General features: G+C 37.0%; 4 protein-coding genes and 1 pseudogene across 7 annotated transcripts; 4 read left to right on the top strand and 1 right to left on the bottom strand.

Annotated features, from left to right (window-relative positions):
- Positions 1 to 1,282: 1,282 nt before the first annotated feature.
- Positions 1,283 to 2,888, top strand: LOC306869977 (intelectin-like; the record flags this gene model as incomplete). The annotated part of the gene is made up of 6 exons (XM_079416968.1): positions 1,283 to 1,433; positions 1,513 to 1,760; positions 1,885 to 2,043; positions 2,149 to 2,269; positions 2,455 to 2,558; positions 2,736 to 2,888. 6 exons carry the CDS (start codon positions 1,283 to 1,285, stop codon positions 2,886 to 2,888), a joined length of 936 nt encoding a protein of 311 aa, XP_079273094.1.
- A 433-nt stretch (positions 2,889 to 3,321) lies between these two features.
- LOC306863077 (annexin A2-like) lies at positions 3,322 to 6,996 on the top strand. 2 transcript variants are annotated; one of them, XM_079406247.1, is made up of 10 exons: positions 3,322 to 3,466; positions 3,961 to 4,074; positions 4,999 to 5,089; positions 5,168 to 5,247; positions 5,412 to 5,471; positions 5,681 to 5,774; positions 5,857 to 5,952; positions 6,259 to 6,317; positions 6,444 to 6,566; positions 6,697 to 6,990. In XM_079406247.1, the coding sequence occupies exons 1-10, from the start codon at positions 3,458 to 3,460 to the stop codon at positions 6,754 to 6,756; spliced, it is 786 nt and encodes a 261-aa protein (XP_079262373.1). In that variant the 5' UTR covers positions 3,322 to 3,457; the 3' UTR covers positions 6,757 to 6,990. The 2 variants fall into 2 exon arrangements, with proteins under 2 accessions (XP_079262373.1, XP_079262374.1); XM_079406248.1 differs by lacking the exons at positions 3,322 to 3,466; positions 3,961 to 4,074 and adding an exon at positions 4,151 to 4,214 and having other exon boundaries at positions 6,697 to 6,996.
- Positions 6,997 to 8,372: 1,376 nt separating this feature from the next.
- Positions 8,373 to 21,193, bottom strand: LOC306869970 (annotated as a pseudogene). The gene is made up of 13 exons: positions 21,053 to 21,193; positions 20,737 to 20,984; positions 20,452 to 20,610; positions 20,217 to 20,338; positions 19,702 to 19,803; positions 19,431 to 19,553; positions 14,940 to 15,108; positions 10,001 to 10,125; positions 9,685 to 9,932; positions 9,400 to 9,558; positions 9,165 to 9,286; positions 8,650 to 8,751; positions 8,373 to 8,501 (listed from the first exon to the last, which is right to left on the bottom strand). The product of its transcript is annotated as an uncharacterized misc_RNA (transcript).
- LOC306844786 (annexin A2-like) lies at positions 14,374 to 18,048 on the top strand. 2 transcript variants are annotated; one of them, XM_079377163.1, is made up of 10 exons: positions 14,374 to 14,518; positions 15,013 to 15,126; positions 16,051 to 16,141; positions 16,220 to 16,299; positions 16,464 to 16,523; positions 16,733 to 16,826; positions 16,909 to 17,004; positions 17,311 to 17,369; positions 17,496 to 17,618; positions 17,749 to 18,042. In XM_079377163.1, exons 1-10 carry the CDS (start codon positions 14,510 to 14,512, stop codon positions 17,806 to 17,808), a joined length of 786 nt encoding a protein of 261 aa, XP_079233289.1. In that variant the 5' UTR covers positions 14,374 to 14,509; the 3' UTR covers positions 17,809 to 18,042. The 2 variants fall into 2 exon arrangements, with proteins under 2 accessions (XP_079233289.1, XP_079233290.1); XM_079377164.1 differs by lacking the exons at positions 14,374 to 14,518; positions 15,013 to 15,126 and adding an exon at positions 15,203 to 15,266 and having other exon boundaries at positions 17,749 to 18,048.
- Positions 21,194 to 23,386: 2,193 nt separating the features above from the next.
- LOC306869963 (intelectin-like) lies at positions 23,387 to 24,992 on the top strand (the record flags this gene model as incomplete). Its single annotated transcript, XM_079416943.1, has 6 exons — positions 23,387 to 23,537; positions 23,617 to 23,864; positions 23,989 to 24,147; positions 24,253 to 24,373; positions 24,559 to 24,662; positions 24,840 to 24,992. The coding sequence occupies 6 exons, from the start codon at positions 23,387 to 23,389 to the stop codon at positions 24,990 to 24,992; spliced, it is 936 nt and encodes a 311-aa protein (XP_079273069.1).
- Positions 24,993 to 25,187: the final 195 nt, after the last annotated feature.

Below are 25,187 nucleotides of genomic sequence, written 5' to 3'. Positions count from 1 at the left end.
TCATATATAAAATAGGACCGAAACCAACAACAATAGATCCCTATACTCTAACACTAACATCATGCCATACATACAGGCAATACAAGCTTGTCAAGCTACTAGTTATTTACCTTGCAGTTATCAACATCATTGAAATATGGTGATTTGGCATGAACGTGTTTGTTACAAATGTTGTTATTATTATTATACTGTACTTTACATGTGTTTAGGATAGCCAGTTTTTTTTGTCCTGTAGTTTTAATTAACAGTTTTCATTTAATTTAAGTAAAATGTTAATTCAATTAGTGCCTGATGGAAAATCCATATCAATGTCTTAAATTAGGTGTTCACTTTTGCAAATGTTATTTTTGTTGAAGGGTAGTTCATCCAAAAATGTAAAATTCTGTCATAATTTGTGGTGTTATTCCAACGCTATTTGACTTTCTTTTGTCTGTGGAATAGAGAAAAAAAAAAAAAAGTGAGAAATGTCTGGGTTTTTTTTTTTTTGTCCATATAGTAGAAATCAATGGTAACCAAAATGGTTTTGTTATTCAAACACATTTTTTCAAAATATCAATTTGTAGCATCCTAGCTCACAATCAGTGCTTTTTTTTTTTTTGTCAAATGTGCATTTCTGTGAGGCAAAATGCAATATTGCTATTGTAAACTGCATTAGCAGTATATTATGTAATATCTGTTATTTTATTTAGGATTAAATGTATTTATTTAAGGTCTTGACCCAACCAAAACATTCAATGGGGGGAATGTGGATTGGATGAACTGGATTTGTCCATGGCCGAACGAGACGCTTATGCTCAGATAGCCTATTCTTCATTTTCCTTGTTCCGCTCATGAGTAAGTATAAGTATCCCGAGTAAGTTTCCTGAGCTTTAGACTCAGCAAGAAGCCAAAATCCTTGACAGTTCTCGCCAACTCAGAGGAGAGAAACACACAAGAAGCAAACGCAAGTTCTTGCTCCATGCAAATGAAATTTTAAAATATAAGGAGCATATATATTGCTTTTAATAAGCAGTCTTTCACCGAAACATAGAACCAATACCGTCACTCTCAGCTTTGCAGAGTTGAGTGTAATTGTAAAGAACTTTTCTTTTTTTTTTGCAGACTATGTTTCTTACACCTGTGTTTTTAGGGATCCTTTTCAGTCTCTCACTGAATTTATGGCACTGTGAGGCTGCAAGCGCGATCATTTGTAAGTAATAAATATTATAATTAGTTTGGACTGAATTCATTTAAAAACATTTAAAATTACATTTTGAATCTCAATACATTCCACTAAGTCTTCATGTCTCGCATTGTAGTGGATCAACAAGAAGTACCATATATCAAAACCTGTGATGCCAAGGTCAGTCTTGAGGGTGCAATACTTCAGGGCAGAATGAAATATGCTGCTCGAAGCTGCAAAGAACTGCATGAAAAGTATCAGGTTTATGATGGTACGCTCATTTTATGTTAATATTTTATCTTAAGCAACAGCTGTGTTTAAGTGACTCAGGAATGCTTCTGTTCATGCAGATGGGCTATACTATCTGAACTCATCAAGAGGAGTCCTTTATCAGACGTTCTGTGATATGACCACTGCGGGTGGCGGCTGGACGCTGGTGGCCAGTGTTCATGAAAACTACATGAATGGAAAGTGTACTGTTGGTGATCGCTGGTCAAGTCAGCAGGGCAGTGACCCAAATCGACCTGATGGTGATGGGACGTGGGCAAACACGGTCACGTTCGGAACAGCAGAAGCCTCTACAAGTGACGACTATAAGGTATTTTTAGTACATTTATGGTTTTACAAAATAGGAGCAACATAAAGGACACAAAGATACTAGACCGACAATCAAAAGATGTTTGAGGAATTTGAAATGACCGTTTGTTTCCATTCTATCACAGAATCCTGGATACTATGACATTGCAGCACAAGACGTGTCTGTGTGGCACGTTCCTAATAACGCTGATTTGGAACAGTGGTCACCTACCTCCCTCCTGCGATACCACACTGAAAATAACTTCTTAAACCTCTACGGAGGAAACCTTTTCAATTTATTCAAGGTCCGATAAACTTGGATACCAGTTTTGAGTTTGAAACATTCATAAAAATATAGTCAAAGACAAAAATTGTGAAGTTACAGAAATACTGAACTTTTATTTTCCCAGAAATTCCCTGTGAGGTTTGGAATAGGGGCATGCATCACTGATAATGGACCTGCTATTCCAATAATGTATGATACCGGAAATGTGGATTTCAACAAAAATCTGTATGGTCCCCATTCCAGAAGTATGGCAATACCTCCAGAGCCAGTATTTTTCAAATATTTTTAAAGAAAGTAGCTACATCAGTTGACAGGAAAATCAGTTTTATTTAGTGATGGTGTGCAATTTAAAAGGCATCATTGTTGAGATTCAATCAACGTAATGAATGAAAGCCACGTCATGTGTGATATATTCTCTGCATTTTTCCAGCAATGTTTACGCCCGGATTCATCACATTCAGAGTCTTCAATACTGAAAGGGCAGCCTTGGCTCTTTGTTCAGGTGTCAAACCAACCGGCTGTAACTCTGAACATGTGAGTTAAAATTATATTCAAGATTATTTAAATCGATGTCAATGGACAGCATTTTTGACATGCACCACATAATGCATTGATAGTAATACATTTATGGAAATGTATCAACTGCCCCAGTGTCATTTGAAGAAGTGCATAGGTGTGTTTTGTTGTTATAATGCACTCATATTGTTGCAGTTCTGTATTGGTGGAGGTGGACACTTTCCTGAGGGCGCCCCTAGACAGTGTGGGGACTTTGCGAGCTTCGACTGGGATGGCTATGGTACTAATGCAGGATGGAGTGCTTCCAGAGAGATAACCGAAGCAGCTGTGCTGCTGTTTTATCGCTGACACCCTGATCAGTCTAAAATCGCCAGCTTCCTTCCCTTCTTTCCAAGATTTTTCACATTGTGCGTGTAACAAGTGTTAATCAATTATTTGCTCAAATGTATTTCTTTACAAAATATATATATATATCCTTTATATTGGATCTGTAATCTACAAATTATTTTGTGTATGGTGATTGTAACTGAAAGAACAACCTATCAGAACTTCTGCTCGATCATATATAACATCCTCTCGCTGTTCATGGGTTTCTGTTGATACTGATACATTGTTCAAATAAAACCAGTGATTTGTCAAAACTACTCAGTCAAAACTTTATTTAGATATTGATTTGATCATTTTGAATATGTATATTTCTATTCATACCATAACCTGTCTGAATACTCGATTCTGATTGGCTGGAAGATGTGAATTTAAACTGCTGAAATGCTCACATAGTAATCTATTGAGTGTTTTGACATGGAAACGGTGACATCAGACTTAACTAGTGACTGACAACTAAGTATGAGTAGGAAGTCACATTCACCGACTCAAAATCAAGACACCATGCTGTTGGGGAATAACAGTTAAAACCCATGGACCAGGTATGATGAACAAAGACCAGGAGTCAAATTGTGGTTGAAGAAAATAGTTTGGAGTTTCATCCGCAGAAGTCAGCTTTAACACCCGCGATGGAGTTCGTAGGCCGACCTGCATGCAATTCAAAATCCTCAACAATTATATCCTAACAGAGGTTGCTAATTGCGTCAATACATAAGTCATCAAAATTCGGATTGGTTCTAAAACCTAGATAAACTTAGACAATTTCCACATACTGTATGGACGCAAGCTTGAAGCATATCTTCTGATGACTATTTTTGTGACAAGTGATCAGAGGTCCGACGCAATACGTCTCCCCAAAGACGTATATCTGATACGCTGGACATCGGCAGTGGAACGTTATTATATACATAATTATTTAATACAAAAACTGTGGACTAGCTATTAAAAAATGGATTATCTTACCTTTATGAAGTACACTGATATGAATATCTAGTGTATCAAAGTTCCAAACAACCTGACACTGTTTGTGTTGTAGGATTTGGTAAGTGCCCTGAAGGGAGCGCTCTCGGGCTCTTTGGCGCATCTGGTTCTGGGGTTGATGAAGAGTACAGCACAATATGACGCCTCTGAACTGAAATCATCAATGAAGGTATGTTTACATAGATCTGTAATGCGATCAATGTTGAACGTCACATGATGAAACCCGGAAAACATGTCTCATCGCTTCCGCTTCTCGGAGAGTGCATTAATAACAGTATTAAATAATAGTGATATCAATGGACTTTTAAGGTAATCAGTTAAATTAGCTAGCTGTTTTTATTATTGACACTTTATTCGACTTATATATAAATGTTAGTGAAAATAATAAAAATAAAAAAACATTTATTAATCAACCCACATATGTGATAGACATTAGTTATGATTATCTTTAGTGTCTACTTTGAAGGCATTTTGAGTAAAACAGCTTCATATTTAACGAGGCATATGCAAAATGCGTGAACCGGAAGCAACGAGACCAGGTTAGCAGAACACGGAGGTCTGTTGCGCATATATCCAATTGTTTATGGATCATGCTGCTTGTTTACTGTTGTTTTCTGTTGAAGTATCAAAATTAAACTCATATTCCATATTTAATAATAATGTATGAATAACATGAATAAAATAACCTAAACTACTGATCAAAAGTTTGGTCTCTTATGCTCACCAATGGTGCATTTATTTGACCAACAATACAATAAAAATTTTAATATTATGAAATATTATTACAATTTAAAATAACTGTTTTCTTTTCATCGTTACTCAAGTCTTCAAATTCTTTCATTATCATAGTAGAAAACAGTTGTGCTGCTTAATATTTTTGTGGAAGCCGTGGATACATTATTATTTTTATTTTTGATGAATAAAAGATCAGCATTTATTTGAAATGTAAATCAATTTAATTCATCCTTGCTGAATAAAAGCATTAATTTCTTTCAAAACAACACAAAAGCAAAGTCTCACTGACCCCAGAATTTTGGACAGTAGTGTATTAATATATCACTGTATTCATGTGACAATATGTTGCTTTTTGCAGGGTCTGGGCACTGATGAGGAGAGTCTTATTGAAATGGTCTGCTCTCGCAATAATGAAGAGCTCAATGAAATCAAAAAGGTTTACAGAGAGAGTGAGTGATGCTGGCCCTTAAAAGGCATAAAAACACTCCTACATTAGTATTCACGTCCCTTTCTTTTTCTTCTTGCAGTGTTTAAGAAGGAGTTGGAGAAAGATGTTTCTGGAGACACATCTGGTGATTGCGCTAAGCTGCTCCTGGCCCTTGTACAGGTAACTTAATAGATTACTATAACAGTTATTTGTGGTAATTATGATCAGATTCCGCGTTTTTGCACAGTATGCTACAGGTAATTCCTTTACCGCCAATACAGTATAGTTTGCAAACTGCAGATTCTGCATTGCTGTACTCACACTTTATTCATTCATGTTCACAGGCCAAAAGAGATGAGCCGAGTAACGTTGTGGACCATGAGAAGATCGACAATGATGCAAGAGTGAGTAGAGCCCTTTTAACTGAGGAAATTCAATTGATTCACAGTTATAGTGACAGTATATTTATTCAGCATGATTAAAATAATATTATGGTAATATAAGAAACCATTGTGCATTCAAATGACCCATGTGAAGAATGCTGGAACAACAAAAAGTTGCTTTTTGTAATCTTTTATAAAATTATATATATATCAATTATAAAAATATTTAGGCTCTTTATGAAGCTGGAGTGAAGAGAAAAGGAACCGATGTGACCACTTGGATTTCAATCTTCTCTGAGAGGAGTGTCCCACACTTGCAGAAAGGTGACACCTAAACAGAGCTGTATTTGAAGTCAATTGCCATTATTATTTCTGCGACAACCTAACCAACACCTCTTTTTCTCAGTGTTTGAAAGGTACAAGAGATACAGCCCATATGACATTAAGGAGAGCATTCGAAAGGAGGTGAAGGGAGATCTGGAAAAATCCTTCCTCACTCTAGGTATCTATCTGTCCGTTCTTCACATAAGTTGTCAGAACACTTGGATATAGAGATGTATGGCAGATTTGATGATGGTCATGCCTGTCCGCTCAATTACTCTTTCACACGCTCACACTTTTCTTGGGAATCCCTTCTTTACATCTTTTTAACATAATCACAAGCTGTTTGGTGAGCACCATTTTGTGGCAATTCCTGTGTAAATGCACGTGGCAAGAAGCCAGAGGAGAACTGAAGAAAGACCCCTATCAAAGTCTAAAAAACAGAACATGTAACCATGTCCTAAAATGTATCTCTGTCTTTTTGCAGTTGAGTGCTTGGAGAACAAACATCTGTATTTTGCCAGCAGACTCAGTGACGCTATGAAGGTGAATATCTCATTTTGACTGCATTCATGTAAAGAGGTGACCTTGGCTGATTTTGAACTGTGTTGATCAGTTTCTTCGATGGAAAATGTGTGTCTATACCGAACATTCTGATTTTGATGTTTGCAGAGTAAAAGTGTTAAAGAGAAAGTCATAACCCGCATCATCGTCTCCCGCTGTGAAGTTGATCTCATGAAGGTCCGTGCAGAGTTTAAGAGGAATTTTGGAAAATCTCTGTACCAGACAATTTTAGTAAGTTTCCATTTGTCTCTTCTCTTTCTTATTTGTTCTGTTATTTACCTCTCTCTTCTTTTCTTTCTGCTCTTACTTTGCCTTCATTCAAGAAGCATTTTAATCAGAATGTTTGTCTTTTTCTCCTCAGGAGCACACCAAGGGTGACTACCAGAGAGCTCTACTGAACCTCTGCGGAGGAGATGACTAAACATCTGTAATCTTCTGCTGCTTATGTCCAGCAGTGAAGACTTTCTGAAATGATTAGTTAAAAATGCAGTATTATTATAAACATGCTTTGTGTTTTCTTACGTTTGGTTGTTGTGTACAGTTACTTTAACTGATCACGTTTCACTCAAAGGAATACAGAATGAAGAATTTTAAAATAAGATTTTTTTAATTGTTGTTGATATTAATAAAACACCTCTAAGTACTTGTGGTTTTTAAAATGTGATGTGGGTCTATGATTTGTCAGAACAAATGAATTGAAAACTCATTCACCACTAGAGGTCACTACAGTCATTCCTGTCGTTCCAAATAAAGATTTAACACACACACACACACACACACATTCATTTTTATGAAATATCCTCCTCTGATACACCTGAATAGGCATATTGAACGTTTTATGTTTTCCATATGCTCATTCTTCAGTCTCAAATAACAGAGGTGGGGATCTACTGGCTTGACTTTTTTTTTATCTTGTATGGTACAATGCAGGTTATCTTTGTAACACAGAGTCCAAATGCATGCTTTCATGAGAATTGTGGCATTACAATGTGAGATGTCCTATAGTTTAGCTTCCCCGAGCAGCACATTCTCAGATATGCTTCACACCTCAACAAGTAGCCTTTGAGAAAGGGGATGCTTACACTATGTCAACCAGACTGAGGATGGTTCATTTATTTCAAACAGTGAGAATATTGCTCAAGTATTCACATCAGACATGTTGAGCATTTACAGTTCTAATAACATCTATTTTTCAGACGTATCCAGGGAGTCATATTCTTGATATGATTAGGAAACCAAGTAAAAATCAGACCAGGTATTTATTAGCAGATTTACAGGAACAATCATTAATCAGGTAATTGACTATTCTTGAGATCATAGATGGCGAGAACAGATGTTATTGATAACTTATGTATTTTGCTTACAGCCTTAGAGATCCTGAAGAGTACACACACAAGGGAAACACGCTGAGATATAGAGAATAATTGGATAACAGCTTGGAGGACTAGAAGGTGTTGAGATGATCAAGTAGACTGGAAATCGACTTGAATGAGAACTGGATTAGCAATCACCATAAACAGAATCATTAAACAGTTACAGTAAGTGGTCTGTAGTATCTACCAAAGCCAGACAGTGGCTAAGTGTGTGGTCTATTTATAGAGCTGGTGATGAGGTCTGATGAGTGTCAGGGAGGATGATGGGAAATACAGATTAAAAGTTAAACCATTTTTTAAGTAAATTTGGACTCTGATGTCTGAACAGTATTGACAACTCACTGGTTTTATCTGAATATTATACATTTGTATAATGTATATAACTTTTGAACAGTTGTAAAAAGTAACCCATGAACATTTAGAAGAGGTGTTAGATATTAACTAGCAGAAAATGGCTAATCTGATAGGTTGTTCTTTTAATTACAATGAATCACCCATCACAAATGCATTCATAGATAACAGACATAAAGGATATATATATATATATATATATATATATATATATATAGTAAAGAAATACATTTGCGCAAATAACTGTGTATGTTACATTTAAGCATTAATCAATGTGGAATGTCTTGGAAAGAAGGGAAGGAAGCTGGCGATTTTAGACGGTTATCTCTCTGGAAGCACTCCATCCTGCATTAGTACCATAGCCATCCCAGTCGAAGCTCGCAAAGTCCCCACACTGTCTAGGGGCGCCCTCGGGAAAGTGTCCACCTCCACCAATACGGAACTGCAACAATATGAGTGCATTATAACAACAAAACACACCTATGCACTTTTATTTCCATTGTTCATGTATTATGTGGTGATTAACAGCATGTCAAAAATATTGTCTATTGGCATTCTTTTAAATAATCCAGAATTTTATTTTAACCCACATGTTCCGAGTTACAGCCGGTTGGTTTGACACCTGAACAAAGAGCCAAAGCTGCCCTTTCAGTGTTAGAGACTCAATGTGATGAATCCAGGCGCACAAATTGCTGAAAAATGCACACAATGTGTCACTGATGATCATAGTAGGTTCATGCACACATGACATGGCTAAATTGTACACCATCACTGAATAAAACAACAAAGACTGTCAACAAAGTTTAGTCAGGTTAGACGGCATATTGAATTTAACGCTAATGAAAATGAGACTATGAGGGAAGGAGGGAAGGATTTACATACATTACAAGGCTCCTATCTAGATCACATAATTTTCACAATTCACAACTTTCAAACGTAGAAGTTTTTGTCTACCGTTGAATGCATTGCACTTCTATCCTTCACAGCCTCATTTTTGTTCCTGTCAAAAATTAAATATGGTTCTATCCTAACTATAAGGTCTATTGATGCACGAACTTTCTTTAAAAATATTTGAAAAATACTGGCTCTGGAGGTATTGCCATACTTCTGGAATGGGGACCATACAGATTTTTTGATGAAATCCACATTTCCGGTATCATACACTATTGGAATAGCAGGTCCATTATCAGTGATGCATGCCCCTATTCCAAACCTCACAGGGAATTTCTGGGAAAATAAAAATAAAAATTCTGTATTTCTGTAATTTCACAAAATTTTTGTCTTTGGCTACATTTTTATGAATGTTTCAAACTCAAAACTGGTATCCAAGTTTATCGGACCTTGAATACATTGAAAAGGTTTCCTCCGTAGAGGTTTAAGAAGTGATTTTCAGTGTGGTATCGCAGGAGGGAGGTAGGTGACCACTGTTCCAAATCAGCGTTATTAGGAACGTGCCACACAGACACGTCTTGTGCTGCAATGTCATAGTATCCAGGATTCTGTGATAGAATGGAAACAAACGGTCATTTCAAATTCCTCATAAACATCTTTTGATTGTCTGTCTAGTATCTTTGTGTCCTTTATGTTGCTCCTATTTTGTAAAACCATAAATGTACTAAAAATACCTTATAGTCATCACTTGTAGAGGCTTCTGCTGTTCCGAACGTGACCGTGTTTGCCCACGTCCCATCACCATCAGGCCGATTTGGGTCACTGCCCTGCTGACTTGACCAGCGATCACCAACAGTACACTTTCCATTCATGTAGTTTTCATGAACACTGGCCACCAGCGTCCAGCCGCCACCCGCAGTGGTCATATCACAGAACGTCTGATAAAGGACTCCTCTTGATGAGTTCAGATAGTATAGCCCATCTGCATGAACGGAGTCACTTAAACACAGCTGTTGCTTAAGATAACATATTAACATAAAATGAGCGTACCATCATAAACTTGATACTTTTCATGCAGTTTCGAGCAGCATTTTTCATTCTGCCCTGAAGTATTGCATCTTCAAGATTGGCCTTGGCATCACCGGTTTTGATATATGGTACTTCTTGTTGATCCACTACAATGTGAGACATTAAGACTTAGTGGAATGTATTGAGATTCAGAATGTAATTTTCAGTGTTTTAAAATAAATTCATTTGAATCCAAACAAATGATTACATTAACTTTTGTGGCGGGAGGAGCAAACGACAGACACAGTGGGTGTGGCGTCAGGCCTCAGAGAGGTTTTTATTAAACAATAAAAATCAAAAATAGCGTCCAAGGGGAAAAACGTGTCCAAAATAAACAGGGGATCTGGTGTCCTGCACGGGGAAGAGAGCGGTCTCCCGAGGAGAGGCGCGCTCGGCATTTAAACGGCGGCGGTGATGAGGCTCTATTCACATCAGGTGCGCCTCATCACACGCCGCCAGCCCTAGCTGTTTCAGAGCCCCTCCTCTCACACACTCGTCACACTATTTACAAATTATCACACAAATTATGCAGCCTCACAAAGCCATAAATTCAGGGAGAGACTGAAGACGATCTCTAAAAACTCTGGTGTAAGAAACATATACAAACAAAAGGAGAAAAGTTCTTCACAATTACACTCAACGCTGCAAAGGTAAAAATCTATGTTATTGGATCCATATTTCTGTGAAAGGCTGCTTTAAAGCATATAGACTATGTATAATTTAAAATTTCATTTGTATGGTACAAGAACTCTCAGGTTACTAACTCAGGATACTTGTATACTTACTCGGGAGCGGAACTAGGAAAATGAAGAATAGGCTATCTGGGCATAAACGGAACGTGGAATGTAAAAAAAAAAAAGTGTTCAGCTCCGGCTTGTTGAATAAGGTAGTTTTGTTTTGGTACCTTGTACTTTATTTTCCACATTCCGCTTAGTCTCATTCGGCCATAGACTAATCCAGTTCATCCGGTCCACATTGCCCACATTGAATGTTTTGGTTGGTTCAACGCCTTAAATTGGCGTAAATAAATAAATTCATATATAAAATAGGACCGAAACCAACAACAATAGATCCCTATACTCTAACACTAACATCATGCCATACATACAGGCAATACAAGCTTGTCAAGCTACTAGTTATTTACCTTGCAGTTATCAACATCATTGAAATATGGTGATTTGGCATGAACGTGTTTGTTACAAATGTTGTTATTATTATTATACTGTACTTTACATGTGTTTAGGATAGCCAGTTTTTTTTGTCCTGTAGTTTTAATTAACAGTTTTCATTTAATTTAAGTAAAATGTTAATTCAATTAGTGCCTGATGGAAAATCCATATCAATGTCTTAAATTAGGTGTTCACTTTTGCAAATGTTATTTTTGTTGAAGGGTAGTTCATCCAAAAATGTAAAATTCTGTCATAATTTGTGGTGTTATTCCAACGCTATTTGACTTTCTTTTGTCTGTGGAATAGAGAAAAAAAAAAAAAAGTGAGAAATGTCTGGGTTTTTTTTTTTTTGTCCATATAGTAGAAATCAATGGTAACCAAAATGGTTTTGTTATTCAAACACATTTTTTCAAAATATCAATTTGTAGCATCCTAGCTCACAATCAGTGCTTTTTTTTTTTTTGTCAAATGTGCATTTCTGTGAGGCAAAATGCAATATTGCTATTGTAAACTGCATTAGCAGTATATTATGTAATATCTGTTATTTTATTTAGGATTAAATGTATTTATTTAAGGTCTTGACCCAACCAAAACATTCAATGGGGGGAATGTGGATTGGATGAACTGGATTTGTCCATGGCCGAACGAGACGCTTATGCTCAGATAGCCTATTCTTCATTTTCCTTGTTCCGCTCATGAGTAAGTATAAGTATCCCGAGTAAGTTTCCTGAGCTTTAGACTCAGCAAGAAGCCAAAATCCTTGACAGTTCTCGCCAACTCAGAGGAGAGAAACACACAAGAAGCAAACGCAAGTTCTTGCTCCATGCAAATGAAATTTTAAAATATAAGGAGCATATATATTGCTTTTAATAAGCAGTCTTTCACCGAAACATAGAACCAATACCGTCACTCTCAGCTTTGCAGAGTTGAGTGTAATTGTAAAGAACTTTTCTTTTTTTTTTGCAGACTATGTTTCTTACACCTGTGTTTTTAGGGATCCTTTTCAGTCTCTCACTGAATTTATGGCACTGTGAGGCTGCAAGCGCGATCATTTGTAAGTAATAAATATTATAATTAGTTTGGACTGAATTCATTTAAAAACATTTAAAATTACATTTTGAATCTCAATACATTCCACTAAGTCTTCATGTCTCGCATTGTAGTGGATCAACAAGAAGTACCATATATCAAAACCTGTGATGCCAAGGTCAGTCTTGAGGGTGCAATACTTCAGGGCAGAATGAAATATGCTGCTCGAAGCTGCAAAGAACTGCATGAAAAGTATCAGGTTTATGATGGTACGCTCATTTTATGTTAATATTTTATCTTAAGCAACAGCTGTGTTTAAGTGACTCAGGAATGCTTCTGTTCATGCAGATGGGCTATACTATCTGAACTCATCAAGAGGAGTCCTTTATCAGACGTTCTGTGATATGACCACTGCGGGTGGCGGCTGGACGCTGGTGGCCAGTGTTCATGAAAACTACATGAATGGAAAGTGTACTGTTGGTGATCGCTGGTCAAGTCAGCAGGGCAGTGACCCAAATCGACCTGATGGTGATGGGACGTGGGCAAACACGGTCACGTTCGGAACAGCAGAAGCCTCTACAAGTGACGACTATAAGGTATTTTTAGTACATTTATGGTTTTACAAAATAGGAGCAACATAAAGGACACAAAGATACTAGACCGACAATCAAAAGATGTTTGAGGAATTTGAAATGACCGTTTGTTTCCATTCTATCACAGAATCCTGGATACTATGACATTGCAGCACAAGACGTGTCTGTGTGGCACGTTCCTAATAACGCTGATTTGGAACAGTGGTCACCTACCTCCCTCCTGCGATACCACACTGAAAATAACTTCTTAAACCTCTACGGAGGAAACCTTTTCAATTTATTCAAGGTCCGATAAACTTGGATACCAGTTTTGAGTTTGAAACATTCATAAAAATATAGTCAAAGACAAAAATTGTGAAGTTACAGAAATACTGAACTTTTATTTTCCCAGAAATTCCCTGTGAGGTTTGGAATAGGGGCATGCATCACTGATAATGGACCTGCTATTCCAATAATGTATGATACCGGAAATGTGGATTTCAACAAAAATCTGTATGGTCCCCATTCCAGAAGTATGGCAATACCTCCAGAGCCAGTATTTTTCAAATATTTTTAAAGAAAGTAGCTACATCAGTTGACAGGAAAATCAGTTTTATTTAGTGATGGTGTGCAATTTAAAAGGCATCATTGTTGAGATTCAATCAACGTAATGAATGAAAGCCACGTCATGTGTGATATATTCTCTGCATTTTTCCAGCAATGTTTACGCCCGGATTCATCACATTCAGAGTCTTCAATACTGAAAGGGCAGCCTTGGCTCTTTGTTCAGGTGTCAAACCAACCGGCTGTAACTCTGAACATGTGAGTTAAAATTATATTCAAGATTATTTAAATCGATGTCAATGGACAGCATTTTTGACATGCACCACATAATGCATTGATAGTAATACATTTATGGAAATGTATCAACTGCCCCAGTGTCATTTGAAGAAGTGCATAGGTGTGTTTTGTTGTTATAATGCACTCATATTGTTGCAGTTCTGTATTGGTGGAGGTGGACACTTTCCTGAGGGCGCCCCTAGACAGTGTGGGGACTTTGCGAGCTTCGACTGGGATGGCTATGGTACTAATGCAGGATGGAGTGCTTCCAGAGAGATAACCGAAGCAGCTGTGCTGCTGTTTTATCGCTGACACCCTGATCAGTCTAAAATCGCCAGCTTCCTTCCCTTCTTTCCAAGATTTTTCACATTGTGCGTGTAACAAGTGTTAATCAATTATTTGCTCAAATGTATTTCTTTACAAAATATATATATATATCCTTTATATTGGATCTGTAATCTACAAATTATTTTGTGTATGGTGATTGTAACTGAAAGAACAACCTATCAGAACTTCTGCTCGATCATATATAACATCCTCTCGCTGTTCATGGGTTTCTGTTGATACTGATACATTGTTCAAATAAAACCAGTGATTTGTCAAAACTACTCAGTCAAAACTTTATTTAGATATTGATTTGATCATTTTGAATATGTATATTTCTATTCATACCATAACCTGTCTGAATACTCGATTCTGATTGGCTGGAAGATGTGAATTTAAACTGCTGAAATGCTCACATAGTAATCTATTGAGTGTTTTGACATGGAAACGGTGACATCAGACTTAACTAGTGACTGACAACTAAGTATGAGTAGGAAGTCACATTCACCGACTCAAAATCAAGACACCATGCTGTTGGGGAATAACAGTTAAAACCCATGGACCAGGTATGATGAACAAAGACCAGGAGTCAAATTGTGGTTGAAGAAAATAGTTTGGAGTTTCATCCGCAGAAGTCAGCTTTAACACCCGCGATGGAGTTCGTAGGCCGACCTGCATGCAATTCAAAATCCTCAACAATTATATCCTAACAGAGGTTGCTAATTGCGTCAATACATAAGTCATCAAAATTCGGATTGGTTCTAAAACCTAGATAAACTTAGACAATTTCCACATACTGTATGGACGCAAGCTTGAAGCATATCTTCTGATGACTATTTTTGTGACAAGTGATCAGAGGTCCGACGCAATACGTCTCCCCAAAGACGTATATCTGATACGCTGGACATCGGCAGTGGAACGTTATTATATACATAATTATTTAATACAAAAACTGTGGACTAGCTATTAAAAAATGGATTATCTTACCTTTATGAAGTACACTGATATGAATATCTAGTGTATCAAAGTTCCAAACAACCTGACACTGTTTGTGTTGTAGGATTTGGTAAGTGCCCTGAAGGGAGCGCTCTCGGGCTCTTTGGCGCATCTGGTTCTGGGGTTGATGAAGAGTACAGCACAATATGACGCCTCTGAACTGAAATCATCAATGAAGGTATGTTTACATAGATCTGTAATGCGATCAATGTTGAACGTCACATGATGAAACCCGGAAAACATGTCTCATCGCTTCCGCTTCTCGGAGAGTGCATTAATAACAGTATTAAATAATAGTGATATCAATGGACTTTTAAGGTAATCAGTTAAATTAGCTAGCTGTTTTTATTATTGACACTTTATTCGACTTATATATAAATGTTAGTGAAAATAATAAAAATAAAAAAACATTTATTAATCAACCCACATATGTGATAGACATTAGTTATGATTATCTTTAGTGTCTACTTTGAAGGCATTTTGAGTAAAACAGCTTCATATTTAACGAGGCATATGCAAAATGCGTGAACCGGAAGCAACGAGACCAGGTTAGCAGAACACGGAGGTCTGTTGCGCATATATCCAATTGTTTATGGATCATGCTGCTTGTTTACTGTTGTTTTCTGTTGAAGTATCAAAATTAAACTCATATTCCATATTTAATAATAATGTATGAATAACATGAATAAAATAACCTAAACTACTGATCAAAAGTTTGGTCTCTTATGCTCACCAATGGTGCATTTATTTGACCAACAATACAATAAAAATTTTAATATTATGAAATATTATTACAATTTAAAATAACTGTTTTCTTTTCATCGTTACTCAAGTCTTCAAATTCTTTCATTATCATAGTAGAAAACAGTTGTGCTGCTTAATATTTTTGTGGAAGCCGTGGATACATTATTATTTTTATTTTTGATGAATAAAAGATCAGCATTTATTTGAAATGTAAATCAATTTAATTCATCCTTGCTGAATAAAAGCATTAATTTCTTTCAAAACAACACAAAAGCAAAGTCTCACTGACCCCAGAATTTTGGACAGTAGTGTATTAATATATCACTGTATTCATGTGACAATATGTTGCTTTTTGCAGGGTCTGGGCACTGATGAGGAGAGTCTTATTGAAATGGTCTGCTCTCGCAATAATGAAGAGCTCAATGAAATCAAAAAGGTTTACAGAGAGAGTGAGTGATGCTGGCCCTTAAAAGGCATAAAAACACTCCTACATTAGTATTCACGTCCCTTTCTTTTTCTTCTTGCAGTGTTTAAGAAGGAGTTGGAGAAAGATGTTTCTGGAGACACATCTGGTGATTGCGCTAAGCTGCTCCTGGCCCTTGTACAGGTAACTTAATAGATTACTATAACAGTTATTTGTGGTAATTATGATCAGATTCCGCGTTTTTGCACAGTATGCTACAGGTAATTCCTTTACCGCCAATACAGTATAGTTTGCAAACTGCAGATTCTGCATTGCTGTACTCACACTTTATTCATTCATGTTCACAGGCCAAAAGAGATGAGCCGAGTAACGTTGTGGACCATGAGAAGATCGACAATGATGCAAGAGTGAGTAGAGCCCTTTTAACTGAGGAAATTCAATTGATTCACAGTTATAGTGACAGTATATTTATTCAGCATGATTAAAATAATATTATGGTAATATAAGAAACCATTGTGCATTCAAATGACCCATGTGAAGAATGCTGGAACAACAAAAAGTTGCTTTTTGTAATCTTTTATAAAATTATATATATATCAATTATAAAAATATTTAGGCTCTTTATGAAGCTGGAGTGAAGAGAAAAGGAACCGATGTGACCACTTGGATTTCAATCTTCTCTGAGAGGAGTGTCCCACACTTGCAGAAAGGTGACACCTAAACAGAGCTGTATTTGAAGTCAATTGCCATTATTATTTCTGCGACAACCTAACCAACACCTCTTTTTCTCAGTGTTTGAAAGGTACAAGAGATACAGCCCATATGACATTAAGGAGAGCATTCGAAAGGAGGTGAAGGGAGATCTGGAAAAATCCTTCCTCACTCTAGGTATCTATCTGTCCGTTCTTCACATAAGTTGTCAGAACACTTGGATATAGAGATGTATGGCAGATTTGATGATGGTCATGCCTGTCCGCTCAATTACTCTTTCACACGCTCACACTTTTCTTGGGAATCCCTTCTTTACATCTTTTTAACATAATCACAAGCTGTTTGGTGAGCACCATTTTGTGGCAATTCCTGTGTAAATGCACGTGGCAAGAAGCCAGAGGAGAACTGAAGAAAGACCCCTATCAAAGTCTAAAAAACAGAACATGTAACCATGTCCTAAAATGTATCTCTGTCTTTTTGCAGTTGAGTGCTTGGAGAACAAACATCTGTATTTTGCCAGCAGACTCAGTGACGCTATGAAGGTGAATATCTCATTTTGACTGCATTCATGTAAAGAGGTGACCTTGGCTGATTTTGAACTGTGTTGATCAGTTTCTTCGATGGAAAATGTGTGTCTATACCGAACATTCTGATTTTGATGTTTGCAGAGTAAAAGTGTTAAAGAGAAAGTCATAACCCGCATCATCGTCTCCCGCTGTGAAGTTGATCTCATGAAGGTCCGTGCAGAGTTTAAGAGGAATTTTGGAAAATCTCTGTACCAGACAATTTTAGTAAGTTTCCATTTGTCTCTTCTCTTTCTTATTTGTTCTGTTATTTACCTCTCTCTTCTTTTCTTTCTGCTCTTACTTTGCCTTCATTCAAGAAGCATTTTAATCAGAATGTTTGTCTTTTTCTCCTCAGGAGCACACCAAGGGTGACTACCAGAGAGCTCTACTGAACCTCTGCGGAGGAGATGACTAAACATCTGTAATCTTCTGCTGCTTATGTCCAGCAGTGAAGACTTTCTGAAATGATTAGTTAAAAATGCAGTATTATTATAAACATGCTTTGTGTTTTCTTACGTTTGGTTGTTGTGTACAGTTACTTTAACTGATCACGTTTCACTCAAAGGAATACAGAATGAAGAATTTTAAAATAAGATTTTTTTAATTGTTGTTGATATTAATAAAACACCTCTAAGTACTTGTGGTTTTTAAAATGTGATGTGGGTCTATGATTTGTCAGAACAAATGAATTGAAAACTCATTCACCACTAGAGGTCACTACAGTCATTCCTGTCGTTCCAAATAAAGATTTAACACACACACACACACACACACATTCATTTTTATGAAATATCCTCCTCTGATACACCTGAATAGGCATATTGAACGTTTTATGTTTTCCATATGCTCATTCTTCAGTCTCAAATAACAGAGGTGGGGATCTACTGGCTTGACTTTTTTTTTATCTTGTATGGTACAATGCAGGTTATCTTTGTAACACAGAGTCCAAATGCATGCTTTCATGAGAATTGTGGCATTACAATGTGAGATGTCCTATAGTTTAGCTTCCCCGAGCAGCACATTCTCAGATATGCTTCACACCTCAACAAGTAGCCTTTGAGAAAGGGGATGCTTACACTATGTCAACCAGACTGAGGATGGTTCATTTATTTCAAACAGTGAGAATATTGCTCAAGTATTCACATCAGACATGTTGAGCATTTACAGTTCTAATAACATCTATTTTTCAGACGTATCCAGGGAGTCATATTCTTGATATGATTAGGAAACCAAGTAAAAATCAGACCAGGTATTTATTAGCAGATTTACAGGAACAATCATTAATCAGGTAATTGACTATTCTTGAGATCATAGATGGCGAGAACAGATGTTATTGATAACTTATGTATTTTGCTTACAGCCTTAGAGATCCTGAAGAGTACACACACAAGGGAAACACGCTGAGATATAGAGAATAATTGGATAACAGCTTGGAGGACTAGAAGGTGTTGAGATGATCAAGTAGACTGGAAATCGACTTGAATGAGAACTGGATTAGCAATCACCATAAACAGAATCATTAAACAGTTACAGTAAGTGGTCTGTAGTATCTACCAAAGCCAGACAGTGGCTAAGTGTGTGGTCTATTTATAGAGCTGGTGATGAGGTCTGATGAGTGTCAGGGAGGATGATGGGAAATACAGATTAAAAGTTAAACCATTTTTTAAGTAAATTTGGACTCTGATGTCTGAACAGTATTGACAACTCACTGGTTTTATCTGAATATTATACATTTGTATAATGTATATAACTTTTGAACAGTTGTAAAAAGTAACCCATGAACATTTAGAAGAGGTGTTAGATATTAACTAGCAGAAAATGGCTAATCTGATAGGTTGTTCTTTTAATTACAATGAATCACCCATCACAAATGCATTCATAGATAACAGACATAAAGGATATATATATATATATATATATATATATATATATATAGTAAAGAAATACATTTGCGCAAATAACTGTGTATGTTACATTTAAGCATTAATCAATGTGGAATGTCTTGGAAAGAAGGGAAGGAAGCTGGCGATTTTAGACGGTTATCTCTCTGGAAGCACTCCATCCTGCATTAGTACCATAGCCATCCCAGTCGAAGCTCGCAAAGTCCCCACACTGTCTAGGGGCGCCCTCGGGAAAGTGTCCACCTCCACCAATACGGAACTGCAACAATATGAGTGCATTATAACAACAAAACACACCTATGCACTTTTATTTCCATTGTTCATGTATTATGTGGTGATTAACAGCATGTCAAAAATATTGTCTATTGGCATTCTTTTAAATAATCCAGAATTTTATTTTAACCCACATGTTCCGAGTTACAGCCGGTTGGTTTGACACCTGAACAAAGAGCCAAAGCTGCCCTTTCAGTGTTAGAGACTCAATGTGATGAATCCAGGCGCACAAATTGCTGAAAAATGCACACAATGTGTCACTGATGATCATAGTAGGTTCATGCACACATGACATGGCTAAATTGTACACCATCACTGAATAAAACAACAAAGACTGTCAACAAAGTTTAGTCAGGTTAGACGGCATATTGAATTTAACGCTAATGAAAATGAGACTATGAGGGAAGGAGGGAAGGATTTACATACATTACAAGGCTCCTATCTAGATCACATAATTTTCACAATTCACAACTTTCAAACGTAGAAGTTTTTGTCTACCGTTGAATGCATTGCACTTCTATCCTTCACAGCCTCATTTTTGTTCCTGTCAAAAATTAAATATGGTTCTATCCTAACTATAAGGTCTATTGATGCACGAACTTTCTTTAAAAATATTTGAAAAATACTGGCTCTGGAGGTATTGCCATACTTCTGGAATGGGGACCATACAGATTTTTTGATGAAATCCACATTTCCGGTATCATACACTATTGGAATAGCAGGTCCATTATCAGTGATGCATGCCCCTATTCCAAACCTCACAGGGAATTTCTGGGAAAATAAAAATAAAAATTCTGTATTTCTGTAATTTCACAAAATTTTTGTCTTTGGCTACATTTTTATGAATGTTTCAAACTCAAAACTGGTATCCAAGTTTATCGGACCTTGAATACATTGAAAAGGTTTCCTCCGTAGAGGTTTAAGAAGTGATTTTCAGTGTGGTATCGCAGGAGGGAGGTAGGTGACCACTGTTCCAAATCAGCGTTATTAGGAACGTGCCACACAGACACGTCTTGTGCTGCAATGTCATAGTATCCAGGATTCTGTGATAGAATGGAAACAAACGGTCATTTCAAATTCCTCATAAACATCTTTTGATTGTCTGTCTAGTATCTTTGTGTCCTTTATGTTGCTCCTATTTTGTAAAACCATAAATGTACTAAAAATACCTTATAGTCATCACTTGTAGAGGCTTCTGCTGTTCCGAACGTGACCGTGTTTGCCCACGTCCCATCACCATCAGGCCGATTTGGGTCACTGCCCTGCTGACTTGACCAGCGATCACCAACAGTACACTTTCCATTCATGTAGTTTTCATGAACACTGGCCACCAGCGTCCAGCCGCCACCCGCAGTGGTCATATCACAGAACGTCTGATAAAGGACTCCTCTTGATGAGTTCAGATAGTATAGCCCATCTGCATGAACGGAGTCACTTAAACACAGCTGTTGCTTAAGATAACATATTAACATAAAATGAGCGTACCATCATAAACTTGATACTTTTCATGCAGTTTCGAGCAGCATTTTTCATTCTGCCCTGAAGTATTGCATCTTCAAGATTGGCCTTGGCATCACCGGTTTTGATATATGGTACTTCTTGTTGATCCACTACAATGTGAGACATTAAGACTTAGTGGAATGTATTGAGATTCAGAATGTAATTTTCAGTGTTTTAAAATAAATTCATTTGAATCCAAACAAATGATTACATTAACTTTTGTGGCGGGAGGAGCAAACGACAGACACAGTGGGTGTGGCGTCAGGCCTCAGAGAGGTTTTTATTAAACAATAAAAATCAAAAATAGCGTCCAAGGGGAAAAACGTGTCCAAAATAAACAGGGGATCTGGTGTCCTGCACGGGGAAGAGAGCGGTCTCCCGAGGAGAGGCGCGCTCGGCATTTAAACGGCGGCGGTGATGAGGCTCTATTCACATCAGGTGCGCCTCATCACACGCCGCCAGCCCTAGCTGTTTCAGAGCCCCTCCTCTCACACACTCGTCACACTATTTACAAATTATCACACAAATTATGCAGCCTCACAAAGCCATAAATTCAGGGAGAGACTGAAGACGATCTCTAAAAACTCTGGTGTAAGAAACATATACAAACAAAAGGAGAAAAGTTCTTCACAATTACACTCAACGCTGCAAAGGTAAAAATCTATGTTATTGGATCCATATTTCTGTGAAAGGCTGCTTTAAAGCATATAGACTATGTATAATTTAAAATTTCATTTGTATGGTACAAGAACTCTCAGGTTACTAACTCAGGATACTTGTATACTTACTCGGGAGCGGAACTAGGAAAATTAAGAATAGGCTATCTGGGCATAAACGGAACGTGGAATGTAAAAAAAAAAAAGTGTTCAGCTCCGGCTTGTTGAATAAGGTAGTTTTGTTTTGGTACCTTGTACTTTATTTTCCACATTCCGCTTAGTCTCATTCGGCCATAGACTAATCCAGTTCATCCGGTCCACATTGCCCACATTGAATGTTTTGGTTGGTTCAACGCCTTAAATTGGCGTAAATAAATAAATTCATATATAAAATAGGACCGAAACCAACAACAATAGATCCCTATACTCTAACACTAACATCATGCCATACATACAGGCAATACAAGCTTGTCAAGCTACTAGTTATTTACCTTGCAGTTATCAACATCATTGAAATATGGTGATTTGGCATGAACGTGTTTGTTACAAATGTTGTTATTATTATTATACTGTACTTTACATGTGTTTAGGATAGCCAGTTTTTTTTGTCCTGTAGTTTTAATTAACAGTTTTCATTTAATTTAAGTAAAATGTTAATTCAATTAGTGCCTGATGGAAAATCCATATCAATGTCTTAAATTAGGTGTTCACTTTTGCAAATGTTATTTTTGTTGAAGGGTAGTTCATCCAAAAATGTAAAATTCTGTCATAATTTGTGGTGTTATTCCAACGCTATTTGACTTTCTTTTGTCTGTGGAATAGAGAAAAAAAAAAAAAAGTGAGAAATGTCTGGGTTTTTTTTTTTTTGTCCATATAGTAGAAATCAATGGTAACCAAAATGGTTTTGTTATTCAAACACATTTTTTCAAAATATCAATTTGTAGCATCCTAGCTCACAATCAGTGCTTTTTTTTTTTTTGTCAAATGTGCATTTCTGTGAGGCAAAATGCAATATTGCTATTGTAAACTGCATTAGCAGTATATTATGTAATATCTGTTATTTTATTTAGGATTAAATGTATTTATTTAAGGTCTTGACCCAACCAAAACATTCAATGGGGGGAATGTGGATTGGATGAACTGGATTTGTCCATGGCCGAACGAGACGCTTATGCTCAGATAGCCTATTCTTCATTTTCCTTGTTCCGCTCATGAGTAAGTATAAGTATCCCGAGTAAGTTTCCTGAGCTTTAGACTCAGCAAGAAGCCAAAATCCTTGACAGTTCTCGCCAACTCAGAGGAGAGAAACACACAAGAAGCAAACGCAAGTTCTTGCTCCATGCAAATGAAATTTTAAAATATAAGGAGCATATATATTGCTTTTAATAAGCAGTCTTTCACCGAAACATAGAACCAATACCGTCACTCTCAGCTTTGCAGAGTTGAGTGTAATTGTAAAGAACTTTTCTTTTTTTTTTGCAGACTATGTTTCTTACACCTGTGTTTTTAGGGATCCTTTTCAGTCTCTCACTGAATTTATGGCACTGTGAGGCTGCAAGCGCGATCATTTGTAAGTAATAAATATTATAATTAGTTTGGACTGAATTCATTTAAAAACATTTAAAATTACATTTTGAATCTCAATACATTCCACTAAGTCTTCATGTCTCGCATTGTAGTGGATCAACAAGAAGTACCATATATCAAAACCTGTGATGCCAAGGTCAGTCTTGAGGGTGCAATACTTCAGGGCAGAATGAAATATGCTGCTCGAAGCTGCAAAGAACTGCATGAAAAGTATCAGGTTTATGATGGTACGCTCATTTTATGTTAATATTTTATCTTAAGCAACAGCTGTGTTTAAGTGACTCAGGAATGCTTCTGTTCATGCAGATGGGCTATACTATCTGAACTCATCAAGAGGAGTCCTTTATCAGACGTTCTGTGATATGACCACTGCGGGTGGCGGCTGGACGCTGGTGGCCAGTGTTCATGAAAACTACATGAATGGAAAGTGTACTGTTGGTGATCGCTGGTCAAGTCAGCAGGGCAGTGACCCAAATCGACCTGATGGTGATGGGACGTGGGCAAACACGGTCACGTTCGGAACAGCAGAAGCCTCTACAAGTGACGACTATAAGGTATTTTTAGTACATTTATGGTTTTACAAAATAGGAGCAACATAAAGGACACAAAGATACTAGACCGACAATCAAAAGATGTTTGAGGAATTTGAAATGACCGTTTGTTTCCATTCTATCACAGAATCCTGGATACTATGACATTGCAGCACAAGACGTGTCTGTGTGGCACGTTCCTAATAACGCTGATTTGGAACAGTGGTCACCTACCTCCCTCCTGCGATACCACACTGAAAATAACTTCTTAAACCTCTACGGAGGAAACCTTTTCAATTTATTCAAGGTCCGATAAACTTGGATACCAGTTTTGAGTTTGAAACATTCATAAAAATATAGTCAAAGACAAAAATTGTGAAGTTACAGAAATACTGAACTTTTATTTTCCCAGAAATTCCCTGTGAGGTTTGGAATAGGGGCATGCATCACTGATAATGGACCTGCTATTCCAATAATGTATGATACCGGAAATGTGGATTTCAACAAAAATCTGTATGGTCCCCATTCCAGAAGTATGGCAATACCTCCAGAGCCAGTATTTTTCAAATATTTTTAAAGAAAGTAGCTACATCAGTTGACAGGAAAATCAGTTTTATTTAGTGATGGTGTGCAATTTAAAAGGCATCATTGTTGAGATTCAATCAACGTAATGAATGAAAGCCACGTCATGTGTGATATATTCTCTGCATTTTTCCAGCAATGTTTACGCCCGGATTCATCACATTCAGAGTCTTCAATACTGAAAGGGCAGCCTTGGCTCTTTGTTCAGGTGTCAAACCAACCGGCTGTAACTCTGAACATGTGAGTTAAAATTATATTCAAGATTATTTAAATCGATGTCAATGGACAGCATTTTTGACATGCACCACATAATGCATTGATAGTAATACATTTATGGAAATGTATCAACTGCCCCAGTGTCATTTGAAGAAGTGCATAGGTGTGTTTTGTTGTTATAATGCACTCATATTGTTGCAGTTCTGTATTGGTGGAGGTGGACACTTTCCTGAGGGCGCCCCTAGACAGTGTGGGGACTTTGCGAGCTTCGACTGGGATGGCTATGGTACTAATGCAGGATGGAGTGCTTCCAGAGAGATAACCGAAGCAGCTGTGCTGCTGTTTTATCGCTGACACCCTGATCAGTCTAAAATCGCCAGCTTCCTTCCCTTCTTTCCAAGATTTTTCACATTGTGCGTGTAACAAGTGTTAATCAATTATTTGCTCAAATGTATTTCTTTACAAAATATATATATATATCCTTTATATTGGATCTGTAATCTACAAATTATTTTGTGTATGGTGATTGTAACTGAAAGAACAACCTAT

Source organism: Barbus barbus (assembly GCF_936440315.1).
Source record: "Barbus barbus genome assembly, chromosome: 1".
In the NCBI taxonomy this organism is placed as follows: domain Eukaryota; kingdom Metazoa; phylum Chordata; class Actinopteri; order Cypriniformes; family Cyprinidae; genus Barbus; species Barbus barbus.
The sequence above is the reverse complement of the archived record's forward strand: the minus strand, read 5'-3'. Positions and strand labels throughout refer to the sequence as shown.

Bases quoted from the DNA above. Each gene is read 5' to 3' on its own strand.
- LOC306863077 (XM_079406247.1), top strand. The intron at 5,090-5,167 runs GTGAGTGATGCT...TTCTTCTTGCAG, and splicing joins CAAAAAGGTTTACAGAGAGA to TGTTTAAGAAGGAGTTGGAG. The intron at 5,953-6,258 runs GTATCTATCTGT...GTCTTTTTGCAG, and splicing joins AAAATCCTTCCTCACTCTAG to TTGAGTGCTTGGAGAACAAA.
- LOC306844786 (XM_079377163.1), top strand. The intron at 15,127-16,050 runs GTATGTTTACAT...TGCTTTTTGCAG, and splicing joins AACTGAAATCATCAATGAAG to GGTCTGGGCACTGATGAGGA. The intron at 16,827-16,908 runs GTGACACCTAAA...TCTTTTTCTCAG, and splicing joins TGTCCCACACTTGCAGAAAG to TGTTTGAAAGGTACAAGAGA.